Source organism: Ursus americanus, chromosome 14 (assembly GCF_024610735.1).
Source record: "Ursus americanus isolate L20-20 chromosome 14, mUrsAme1.1.p, whole genome shotgun sequence".
In the NCBI taxonomy this organism is placed as follows: domain Eukaryota; kingdom Metazoa; phylum Chordata; class Mammalia; order Carnivora; family Ursidae; genus Ursus; species Ursus americanus.
Genome location: NC_142140.1, coordinates 8,205,115 through 8,217,395, shown reverse-complemented (window position 1 = coordinate 8,217,395; position 12,281 = coordinate 8,205,115). Strand labels below are relative to the sequence as shown.

The window sequence follows — 12,281 nt, the reverse complement described above, 5'->3', positions numbered from 1 at the left end:
GAGTGTAGACAAGCTGCCTCACTTCTGTGAGCCCCAGTTTTTCTCACCCTTATAACAGCGATAATGATTCCTGCGTTAGGGGATTGAGGTGGGGATTTGTGATAATAAAAGTAAAGGACTTTGCAACAAAGACAATTCATAGATGGAAGTGAATACGGGTGTTATAATATAATTATTTAATAGTAGTAGAGACTAAGCCTAGCTGAAATGTGTAGTGGTTAATAGTGTAAGGTCTTACCCTTGACCCAGCAATCCTACTCCTGTATATATTATCCAAGAGAAATGAAAACATATGTCCACACCAAAACTTACACACAAGTGTTCGTAGTGTTATTCACAATAGCTAAAAGACAGAAACAACACAAATGTTCATCAATTGGTGAATGGATTTTTAAAATGTGACATATCCATAAATGGAATATTATTTGTCAATAAAAAGGATTACATGCTACTACATGGATAAGCTTTGAAAGCATGCAAAGTGAAAGAAGCCAGTCACAAAAGATCACATACATATTTGTATGATTCCAGTTATATGAAATGTCCAGAACAGGCAAAACTATAATAAAGACATAAAATAAATTAGCGGTTGCTTAGAGTTGGGGAGGAAGAGGGGATGGGGAATGATTCTAATGGGGGTGATGGGGTTTCTTTTAGGAGAGACAAAAATGTTCTAATCACTTAATCACAGTCCATTTTGGCGATGGTTGTACAACTCTGAAAATATACTAAAAACCATTGACTCGATCACTAGTGGTATATGAATGATATCTCCATAAAGCTGTAATTTGTTTATTTCTACTTTTACAAGTGATCCATAAAGCTGTTTAAAAAAAAAAAAGAGAGTCCAAGCTCATCCTTTTTCAGCTCAAGGTGTTTCACACTGTGTATCATCACCTGGAGAGCTTGTTAAAATTCAGATTGCTGGACCCCATCCCAGAGTTTCCGACTCAGTATGACTCAGTATGACAGAGCCTAAGAAACCATTTCTAACAGGTTCCTACGTGATCTTGAAGGTGTGACCGCTCAGGAGCACCACTCCGAGGGCTAGAGGGCTAGCACTGGCTGAGTGAGGTAACTCTTCTAAGCTTCAGTTGGATCTGACAAATAGGGATTAAAAATAGCTCCTACCCCACTGGGTTGTCATGAAGGTTGAATGAGATAATCATAAAATGTACCTGCTGCAGAATTTAGTGCATCCTTGGGGCTCAAGAAATCACTATTGTTATTGTTATTATTGTTATTTTAAAGGTTTACTTCTTTATTTATTTGAGAGAGAGAGAGCACCCATGTGAGCAAGAGAGTGAGGGGAAAGGCAAAGGGAGAGGGAGAGAGGGAGACTGCCCACTGAGTGCAGAGCCCCATCCCAGGAACCAGAGACCACGACCTGAACTGAAATCAAGAGTCGGACACCTAACCAAGCCACCCAGGTGCCCCTATTATTAATATCTAAATCCCTCCCTGGAGAAGGTCCCAGACAGCCATCATTCAACAAATATTTATTAGGCACTTATTATGTGCCAGCCCTCCCAGGGGCTGAGAATACAGCAGTAAAGAAGACAGCCTTGCCCCACACTTCAAGGAGCTGACATTCCTAGGGTAGAGGGGAACTCAGATCTTGTACAAATATGCAAATAAACAAAAGGATTTCAGATAATGATGTTGTAGGAAGAAAACCAAACAGTGGTATGATAATAAATGGCTAGTGAGCTACATTGGCTTATGGGTTTAGGCAAGGCCTCAAAGGAGGTGAGCTTTGAGCTAAATCCTACTGCTGAGAAGCCAATCTTTTGAAGTCCTGGGGGAACATTCAAGGCAAAGGAAACATCAGTGCAAAGGATCTGGGATAAGAATGAGCAAGGTGAGGAGACAGGAACACAAGTCATTAAACTTGAAGGCAGTCCAAGAGTGAGAAGAGAAATACAAACAAATACTTCAGAGAAGAAGTTCTGGGGAACAGGTGGGGCCCCTCCCTTGACCATTCATGCCTCAAATATTTATTGAACGTCTAACATGTGATTGTGCGTCAATGGGTGACTCAGAAGCAGTCTGGCCCTGACGAACTCCCAGGGCATCATGGGAAGCAGACACAGATTTAAAAAAAAAGATAACTGCAAGCTAAAGCCGAAGATATCCTCCTCGGGGTGGAGGATGGCTCTGTGAACCTGAGGATTCTTCACAGTACTTAGGAGAAGAGGATGGTTTTGAACCCGTTGGGATTTACTTATTCAACAAGCATTTTCTTGAGCATTTACAGTATGCCAGGCACTATGGGCTGTGGGGGACATGGATGACTCAGTTCTTGTCCCTGACCGGGGACCTTACATTCTAGTGGGAGAGGCAGATGTCTGGGCACGGTTCTCAAACTCTGAAGTACCTAGAAATCATTTGAGATACCTTGGAGTGGAGGACTCTAGCTATGACTCAAAATTGAGAAGCCATAAAGAAAAGATTATGTATTCAACTACATTTTTTTTTAAAGATTTTATTTATTTATTTGACAGAGATAGAGACAGCCAGCGAGAGAGGGAACACAAGCAGGGGGAGTGGGAGAGGAAGAAGCAGGCTCACAGTGGAGGAGCCTGATGTGGGGCTCGATCCCGTAACGCCAGGATCACGCCCTGAGCTGAAGGCAGACGCTTAACCGCTGTGCCACCCAGGCGCCCCTCAACTACATTTGAAAAGTATTCTGGGGGCACCTGGGTGGCTCAGTTGGTTAAGCGTCTGACTCTTGATCTCAGCTCAGGTCTTGATCTCAGGGTTGTGAGTTCAAGCCCCACACTGGGCTCCATACTGGGCAGGGAGCCTAATTTAAAAAAAAAAAAGTATTCTGCATGTTCAGCTTGTCATACCTGAGCAGAGTCGAATGACGTACAAAAACAAAGGTATATTGCAACTAAAAAAGGCAAGATGCCGATCTCCTCCCTCCCTTTCTCCTCCACTTTCCCTCCTTTCCTCCCTCTCTTTCTGTGTCTCTATCTCTCTCTGTGTGGGTCTCTATCTCTGTCTTTTTCTCCCTCATTCTCATTCTCTTCTCTCTCCTCTACATATAAACTAAGACCAACAACACGGTAGAAAAATGGGCAAAGGATATGAACATAGTTCAGGGAAATGAAATACAAGTAATCCTTAAACATATGAAAAGACATTTAATCCCACTTATAGAAATAAAAAAAAGAAATAGAAATACAACATAAAACTACGCAGAGATGTGATTCTTTACCCATCAGACTAGCAAATGTTGTTGGTAAAGCTGTGGGAAAGCAAGGAGTCAGACACACCCACATATTGTCGGTGAGAATGTAATTGATCTAACCTCTGTGGAAGGCAATGTGTCCAAGATCTATCAAAATTACAGACACCATATATTCTTTGACCCAGCAGTACCATTTCTGGGATTCCAGACTATAGATCTTGCCCATGAATGAAATGATATATATACAAGGTTATTAACTGAAGCTACGTTTGTAATAGCAAAATACTGGAAATTATCCAAATGTCCTACAAGAGAGAGCATTAAATAAATTATCTTATATTCATATAATGGAATAACCCTAGGAAGCCAAAAAAAAAAAATTGAGGATGTTCTTTATGTACGGACCTGGGGAAAATCTCCAAGATATTTTGTTACGTGGAAACAAAAAGCAAGGTCTTTAGTAGTGTGTATAATACAGTACCCTCTGTATTTAAGAAAGGATAAAATGAGGGCTTCAGAGGGGAAGGGAGCGGGGGAATGGGATAGACTGGTGATGGGTAGTAAGGAGGGCACGTATTGCATGGTGCACTGGGTGTTATACGCAACTAATGATGAATCATCGAACTTTACATCAGAAACCAGGGATGTACTGTATGGTGACTAACATAATATAATAAAAAACATTAAAATAAAAAAAAGAAAGAAAGGATAAAATAAGAATATAAGTTTACATGTGCTTGTATGTGCTTAAAGAAACTCTGGAAATACATACAATTACATTAAAAACCCACAAAGTGTTTCCTTGGTTGGGTGGCGTCGGGTGGACTGGGTTGAGACCTGGGAAGAGGGGGAGCGGAGTTGAGAGGAGGAATTTTCACCGTATATATTTTTTTAAATTGGAGAACTTTATTTTGATACAATTTGCTTCATCGTAATCTTTTATTTTATACATATTTTATTTTGTACATTCAAGCACTTCATTCTGAGATGGGTTCCCCAGGCTGCCAAGGACGTCCATGGCACAAAAGCAGTTACACATCACTGCTCTGGGGGTGCCTGGCCGGCTCAATCAGTACAGAATGTAACTCTGGATCTTGGGGTTGTGAGTCCAAGCCCCATGTTGGGCATGGAGCCTACTTAAAAAAACAAAACAAACAAAAACAAATTGCTGCTGTAAATGATCACACCTTTCCGTTATTGCCCTTCCCTTGTGACCATTTGCATTTTAAAATAACAGCTTTGGGGCACCTAGGTGGCTCTGGAGATTAGGCGGTTAAGTGTCTGCCTTCAGCTCAGGTCATGATCCCGGAGTTCTGGGATCAAGCCCCGCGTCAGGCTCCCTGCTCAGTGGGGAGCCTGCTTCTCCCTCTGCCCCTCTCCCAGCTCATGCTTGCTCTCTCTCTCTCTCTTTCTCTCAAAAAAATAAAGTCTTGAAAAAATAAAATAACAGCTTTGTTGAGCTATAATTCCCATATGATTAAATTTGCCCTTTTAAGATGTACAGTTCAATGGTTTTTAGTATATTCACAAAGTTGTCCAATGATCATTACTATGTAATTGTAGAATATTTTTATCACCCTCAAAAAGAAACTGCATACCTATTACAATTACTCCGTATTTCCTCCTGTCAACCACTACTCTACTTTTGGTCTTTGTGGCTTTGTCCATTCTGGATATTTCATATAAATGGAATCATACAATACAGAGTCCTTTATGACTAGCTTTTCACGTAGCATAATATCACCCATGCAGTAGTATGTATCCTTCTTCATTGCCAAATAATATTCCATTTATGGAGATGCCACATTTTTTATCCATTCATCAGTTGATGAATATAGGGTTGTTTCCACTTTTTGACTATTATAAGTAATGCTGCTATGAACATTTGTGTACAAATTTTTGAAAAGATTTTATTTATTTATTTGTCAGAGAGGGAGAGAGCACAAGCAGGGGGAGTGGCAGTCAGAAGGAGAGAGAGGAGCAGACTTTCCACCGAGCAGGGAGCCCAACTCGGGGCTGGATCCCAGGACCTGATCACGACCTGAGCGGAAGGCAGATGCTGAGCCACCCGACTGAGCCACCCAGGCACCCCATATGGGTTTTTTAAAAAAGATTTATTTATTTATTTTAGAGAGAGAGAGTGCACGCACAAGTGGGGGAGGGTCAGAAGGAGAGGGAGAGAGAATCCTCCAGCAGACTCCCACACGAGGGCTCCATCCCAGGACCCTGAGATCATGACCTGAGCCAAAATCAAGAGCTGGCCGCTTAACTGACTGAGTCACCTAGGTAACCCCAGAAATATACGCTTTTATTTTTAGTTATTTTTTAAACAATAATTTATTGCTCTTCCTTTCCAAAGCTTTGTGAATTTACAAAGGAAAAAAAGGATCAGAGTTTACAGACTGCTCAGTTCAGGCTAAGAATGCCGAGAGGTGAGAGCCTGGAGCACCGTGACCACTGGGTGTTCACCAGCAGATGTGCACGGACATCTGCAACAAGCTCCCCACATTTGTTTAGTGCCTTCAGAGATGCTGCTTTCCTTACACACCATCCTCAGGACATACGTGGGTCATTAGTCAAGTCACTGGAATGGTACAGAGGTTTTTTGGGTTTGGTTTTGGTTTTTTGCCCTCCTGCTATAAAATGAAATTTTCAGTTCAATTCTGAAAAATAAATTGGTCAATAAATCCATTTCATTCTGCTCTCCTTTACAAAAAGCTTCCTCTTCAACCCAATACCTTTCCAGCTGCATTTTCTTTTCTGCTATCAGAGCGTGCAGTTGCTGCCATTGGCCTTCTCTCTGTTTTGCTATAGATATGAGCAAGTTCTGAGCACCAGTGGCCTTCATCCTCTCATTTTTTTTTGGCTTCTTTTGCAAGTTGGTCAACAGCTCAGTTAAACCACCAACTATTTTCTGAAACTGGCCAGTTTTGTCCACAGAGTCCTTGCACTCTTCCTTGAGCTCTGCAGTCTGCTGGGTAACCTCCGGGTCCAACACGCGCAGCTTGTCCAGCTCATCAAAGTGCAGCCCTGCTTCACCCAGGATGTCCGTGGCCATAGCTGCCAATCCCCTGTGGCAGTGCGCTGCTGCAGGGGCTGATTAAGGCAGCAGCTTCTTGACGGGGTCAGCCGCATCTTACCTCACCCACTGGCCTCGGGTGCTGCCACTGAAATATATGCCTTTAATAAGAATCCTAGGTGATTAAAAAAAAAAAAACCTTGGACGATTCTATCACAGATGGTCTTAAACCAGGCTTAACAAACACTGCAACTTACTGAGCCGGTGATTTTTGCTGGAGTAATAAGATGGATTCCAAAGGGTCCGCAGAATTTCCAGAGGGCAAGAAAAGGTGTTCTTGAGAGTGTAGGAGGGGAGACGGGTACAGGCTTACTTTCCTTCACCGTGCTTCACTTCGTCGTGCTTCACTTTACTGAGCTCTACAGATATTGCATTTTTCATGCATTGAAGGCTCGTGGCAACTCTACATTGAGCAAGTCTATCGGCGCCATTTTTCTGGGAGCATTTGCTCACTTCGTTGGTGATCTGTGATCAGTGATCTTTGACGTTCCTATTGTCATTGCTTGGTGGCACCATGAACCATACCTATATAAGACAGAGAATTTCATTGACAAACGTGTGTTTTGTGACTGCCCACAAAATGGCCATTTCTCTCCCCATCTCCCTCCTTCTCCTCAGGCCTCCATATTTCCTAAGACACAACAGTATTGAAATTAGGCTAATTAATAATCCTACAATGGCCTGTAAGTGTCGAAGTGAAAGGAAGAATCACAAGTCTCCCACTTTAAATTAAAAGCTAAAAATGATTCAGCTTAGTGAGGAACGTGTGTTGAAAGTTGAGACAGAGGGCGCCTGGTGGCTCAGTCAGTTAAGCGGCTGCCTTAGGCTCAGGTCCTGGTCCCAGGGTCCTGGGATCGAGTCTCACATCAGGCCCCCTGCTCCATGTGCAACCTGGTTCTCCTTCTCCACTGCTTGTGTGCTCTCATTCTCCCCCCCTCTCTCTCAAATAAATAAAATCTTAAAAAATAAACCACATATACATAAAAAAAAAAAAAGTTGAGACAGGCAAAAGCTAGGCCTCTTGCACCAAACAGCCAAATTGTGGGTGCAAAGGAAAGTTCTTGGAGGAAAGTAAAAGTGCTACTTCGGTGAATACACGAATGATAAGAAAGTGAAGCAGTCTTACTGCTGATATAGGGAAAGTTCTAGTAGTCTGGATAAAAGATCAGACCAGCCACAACTTTTCCTTAAGCCAAAGCCTAATGGAGAGCAAGGCCCTAACTCTCTTCAGTTCTGTGAAGGCTGAGAGAGGTGAGCAAGCTGTCTGAAGCTAGCAGAGGTGGTTCATGAGGCTTAAGGAATCTCTGTAACACCAAAGTGCAAGATAAAGCAGCAAATAGAAGCTGCAGCAAGTTATCCAGATCTAGCTAAGATCATTAATGAAGGTGGCTACACTAAACAACAGATTTTCAGTGTAGATGAAACAGCCTTCTACTGGAAGAAGATGCCATCTAGGACTTTCAGAGCTAGAGAGAATTCAATGCCTGACTTCAGAGCTTCAAAGGACAAGCTGATGCTCTTGTTAGGGACTGATGTAGCTGGTGACTTGAAGTTGAAGCCAGTGCTCATTTGCCATTCCAAAAGTCCCAGGGCCCTTACAAGGTATACTAAATCTACTTTGTGGTCTATACGGGGAATAGTAAATCCTGGTTGATAGCATGTCTATTTATAATGTGGTTTACTGAGTATTTTAAGCCCATTGTTGAGACCTACTGCTTAGAAAAAAAGATTCCTTTCCAAATGTTACTGCTCATTGAGAATGCACCTGGTCACCCAAGAGCCTGCTAGAGATGTATAATGAGATTAATGTTGTTTTCATGCCTGCTAACTCTACATCCATTCTGCAGCCCTTGGATCAGTCATTTCAACTTTTAAATCTTATTATTTAAGAAATACAATTTTCTTTTCTTTTTAAAAAAGATTTTATTTATTTATTTATTTATTTATTTATTTATTTATTTGAGAGTAAGAGAGAGAGAGTGTGTGTGCGCGCGCACAAGTGGGGGGGAGGGGCAGAGGAAGAAGCAGACTCCCCGCTGAGCAGGGAGCCCAAGGTGGGGCTTGATCCCAAGACCCCTGGTATCATGACCTGAGCCGAAGGCAGATGCTTAGCCGACTGAGCCATGCAGGCACCCCATATTTTTTTTCTTTTATACCCTTGACATTTTTATTTATTTCTTTAAAGATTTTGTTTATTTGAGAGAGAGAGAGAGAGAGCGAGCATGAGCAGGGCAGAAGGAGAGAGACAAGCAGACTCCCAGTTGAGCAGGTAGCTGGATAAAGGGCTTGATTCCAGGACTCTGGGATCATGACCTGAGCTGAAGGCAAAGGCTTAACTGACTGAGCCACACAGGCGCCCCGACATTTTTATTTTTTTAAATAGGCTCCACACCCAGCGTGGAGCCCACCATGAGGCTTGAACTCACCACCCTGAGATCAAAATCTGAGCGGATAATAAGAGTCAGACACTTATCCGACTGAGCCACCCAGGCACCCCCATAACCTTAATATTTTTAATAATAGTCTAATTCTCTTATAGAATGTCCTTCAATTTATCTATCATTGCTTCATGATTAGATTCAGGTTAAGTGTTTTTGGCAGAAATATCACAGAAGTGATACTCTGTCCTCAGCATAACAGGAGACGGGAGATGTCTCATTACTGATCAAGTTAACTTTGCTTACTTCGTTAAGAGGGCGCACCCCAGGTTTCTCCACTGTAAAGTTACCATTTCCTCTTTGCAATGATTAAGTAATCCATGGGGAGATATTTTCAGACTGTGTCAATCATGTGTCCTATTGGGAGTTACAGAACCCTTTTCAAGTATCACTGCCCCATCTGTGAAGTGGGGACATCGGTGTCTTGAACTCATATTACAGTTTAAGAAGGTGACAGTTATCAACAGTCTAAGTGATACGGTCTAAGCAGAGGGCAAAAAGATGCCATCCGCGAGGATGAATTTCCCGGGCACTCCAAAGGGACAGACTCAGGCCCGGGCGGGGCCGCGAGAGCGTGCGCGTGCGTGTGCGCGAGGGCGTGACCACAGAGTCGGTCCTCCGGAGATAGAAAGGCCGGAAGTTGTCCTCACAGAACCGCGCGGCTGTTAGGGTGGCAAGCTGAGGCGACGTTAACGGGGTGTGCAGGCAGCTCGGCCCGGTAGTCCCGGTGGTGGGTCGGCGTGAGAGGCTCTGGGGTTCTGGGCGGGGATAATGGCATCTCGGGCAGGCCCGCGAGCGGCCGGTACCGACGGCAGCGACTTTCAGCACCGGGAGCGCGTCGCCATGCACTACCAGATGAGGTATGAAGTGAGGCGAGGAGCACGGAGGCCTTCTCCCCAGCCAGAGCCCGGAGGGCCTGGAAAGCGACACCGGCCCGGCCTCAGGGTCTTACCCGCCCAGCCGGCCCTCGCGCACCTCCTCCCGTGTCGGCCCAGGGCCTGTCCCCAATTTTGGGAAGCCCCTTCGCTCCCATAAGCACCACCCGGTGATCCGCCCTGTGACTTGGGAGGGTCCTCTGCCTCCTAGGCTCCGGGGTCTTGAGCGATGCTGGCCTCGCTGTGACCTCGGAAACCCAATTTTTTTTTTTATTGAAACCCACTTTCCTCATCTGTGAAGGGAAAAGCAATCCATCATTTAGGTTTTGGTGAAGAATTAGTGAGCTAGTAATTCGTGTAAAGAGTCTGCCCAATACATGGTAGCTGTTGTATTTCAGGCCATTTTGGGGAATGTGGACCATAAAGTCCAGCCTTTCTTCGCCTAAAATGAGTTTTAGGAACTCCCATGCAAGGGGTGTTTCCACATTCGTTCATTCGTTCAACAAATATTTATTGAGTTTCTACCGGTCAGGCATTGTGCTAGGCACTGAGGATATAATAGTAAGCAAAAACAGATCTGGTCTTTGTATGCATGTTATACCTTCAATGAGAAAAGTTCCTTTATAAAAGACAAAACTGGTCCCCGCCTTCAGGGATCATGAACTCTACAGGTGACTGACTTTTCCCCTTACCTTTCCACATTTTCTATAATGAATATTTTTAAAATAAAAATTTTGAAAAAAAGAAAAAAGATTTTCTTTCCTTAAATCCACCAAACTCTCCCAGAATGTTTTTCACATCTTTCCAGAGTTTTGAAGAATGACAAGCTCTTTGGACCTCCATTTCATTCTTATCCTTAGACCCCCGCCTAAGAGAATATCACAACCCAAGCAAGAGTTTTGATGACTGTCCAGAGCAGAAACTGCCCTCAGGGGTGTGAAGGGATTACATTTAGGACCTGAGAGAATTAGAATAATAAGAGAAATATATGTGCTTGCTTTGGCTATAAAATCTACTCTAGCTGGGGAAATACGGGCAGCCTGAGTTCATTTCCTTGCTGCCAGTATCTCCTTCCTCTAGGCTATATTCTTATGGTGCAGTCAAAGTCATCTCTCTAAACACAGCTCTGAGTTACTCTTTTGCCTCTAATCTGACTCACTCTTTGCAACTTCATATCCTGCTCTTCCCCTTCCCACTACAAAGTATTCCTGCCACACCACCTGCTTTCCTGGAACACAATGCTTATGTCTTTTTGCCTGCGTGCTATTACGTCTGATTGGAATCCCACCGCCACCCACCCTTCAGAGCCTATCTCAGATATCACTGTCCTCTAGATAGCCTTCTCAGACATCCCATCCTAAGCTGAACTGATTACTCCTTCCTGTGATCTCATATATCTGACAACATATATTTACTAGAGCTCTTCTAGTTCATTTTCTCATTATTTTTCCTTTCTATTTTTTTAAGTAGACTCCACGCCTAGTGTGGAGCCCAACATGGGGCTTAAACTCACAACCCTGAGATCAAGACCTGAGCTGAGATCAAGAGTCGGACACTTAACTGACTGACCCACCCAGACACCCCTTATTTTTTCTTTTGTTCCTTGTCCCCAAGCATCCAGGCAGGGACTATATCTTACTCATGTTTGTATCCCAGTGTCCAGTATAGTTGCCTGGCATATAGTTGGTGATCAGAAAATTTTGAATGAAAGGTACTTCTTCCTCTGCTCTGCCCCACAGTGTGACCCTCAAGTATGAAATCAAGAAGCTGATCTACGTGCATCTGGTCATATGGCTGCTGCTGGTTGCCAAGATGAGCGTGGGACACCTGAGGCTACTGTCACATGATCAGGTGGCCATGCCCTATCAGTGGGAATACCCGTATTTGCTGAGCATTGTGCCCTCTCTCTTGGGCCTCCTCTCCTTCCCTCGCAACAACATTAGCTACCTGGTGCTCTCTATGATCAGCATGGGGCTCTTTTCCATAGCTCCCCTCATTTATGGCAGCATGGAGATGTTCCCTGCTGCACAGCAGCTCTACCGCCACGGAAAGGCTTACCGTTTCCTCTTTGGTTTTTCTGCCGTCTCTGTCATGTACCTGGTGTTGGTGCTGGCGGTTCAAGTGCATGCCTGGCAGTTATACTACAGCAAGAAGCTCCTAGACTCTTGGTTCACCAGCACACAGGAGAAGAAACGTAAATGAAGCCTGCCTGATGGACTGTTCCGTGGGTGAAGCCTGGGCCTCCCATTGAGCCAAGTGAGAAGGTAGAGGAGCTGTTCTGAAATCGTTGGTGATTTTGGCAGCTAGTGCAAACTAGGCCCACGTTCTGGAAAGCCCCTCCTGTTACCATCAGCTGAGGTGGCAAAACTATATTTAATTTATTCCTGGTTGGCTGGAACTGGGTGATCAACAACTATAAAGCACACTTCAGCTGGTTGAAGTTGAGGCCCTTCAGGGTTTTTAAGACAGAGCCTCATCCTTGCCCCTTCTTGGTCATCTCTCCGCTTCCATCCATTACCCCTTAGCCATCAATACTGAAAGAGACAGGGAATAAATCAAATTCTACTTCAATCTGTAGGTGGTGGGGCAGGAAACATTTGGGAGGCTCCCCCTGCAGGCTGTGGTCTCTACTGCAAAGCATTTTAATTTAAAAGAACCTCAATAAAGGTACAACTGCCTTGTCCACCCTGTGC

At 44.0% G+C, this 12,281-nt stretch overlaps 1 protein-coding gene and 1 pseudogene across 1 annotated transcript; one reads left to right on the top strand and one right to left on the bottom strand.

The window, feature by feature from the left end:
* Window positions 1-5,602: 5,602 nt before the first annotated feature.
* On the bottom strand, window positions 5,603-6,254 carry LOC123799126 (intraflagellar transport protein 20 homolog pseudogene; annotated as a pseudogene).
* A 3,085-nt stretch (window positions 6,255-9,339) lies between these two features.
* Window positions 9,340-12,273, top strand: JAGN1 (jagunal vesicle mediated transporter 1). The gene is made up of 2 exons (XM_045808206.2): window positions 9,340-9,573; window positions 11,328-12,273. Exons 1-2 carry the CDS (start codon window positions 9,485-9,487, stop codon window positions 11,788-11,790), a joined length of 552 nt encoding a protein of 183 aa, XP_045664162.1. The 5' UTR covers window positions 9,340-9,484; the 3' UTR covers window positions 11,791-12,273.
* The last annotated feature ends 8 nt before the right edge of the window (window positions 12,274-12,281 follow it).

Coding starts and splice junctions, on each gene's coding strand:
- JAGN1 (XM_045808206.2), top strand. CDS start 9,485: ATGGCATCTCGGGCAGGCCCGCGAGCGGCCGGTACCGACGGCAGCGAC. Junction 9,574..11,327: donor GCCATGCACTACCAGATGAG/GTATGAAGTGAG, acceptor TCTGCCCCACAG/TGTGACCCTCAAGTATGAAA.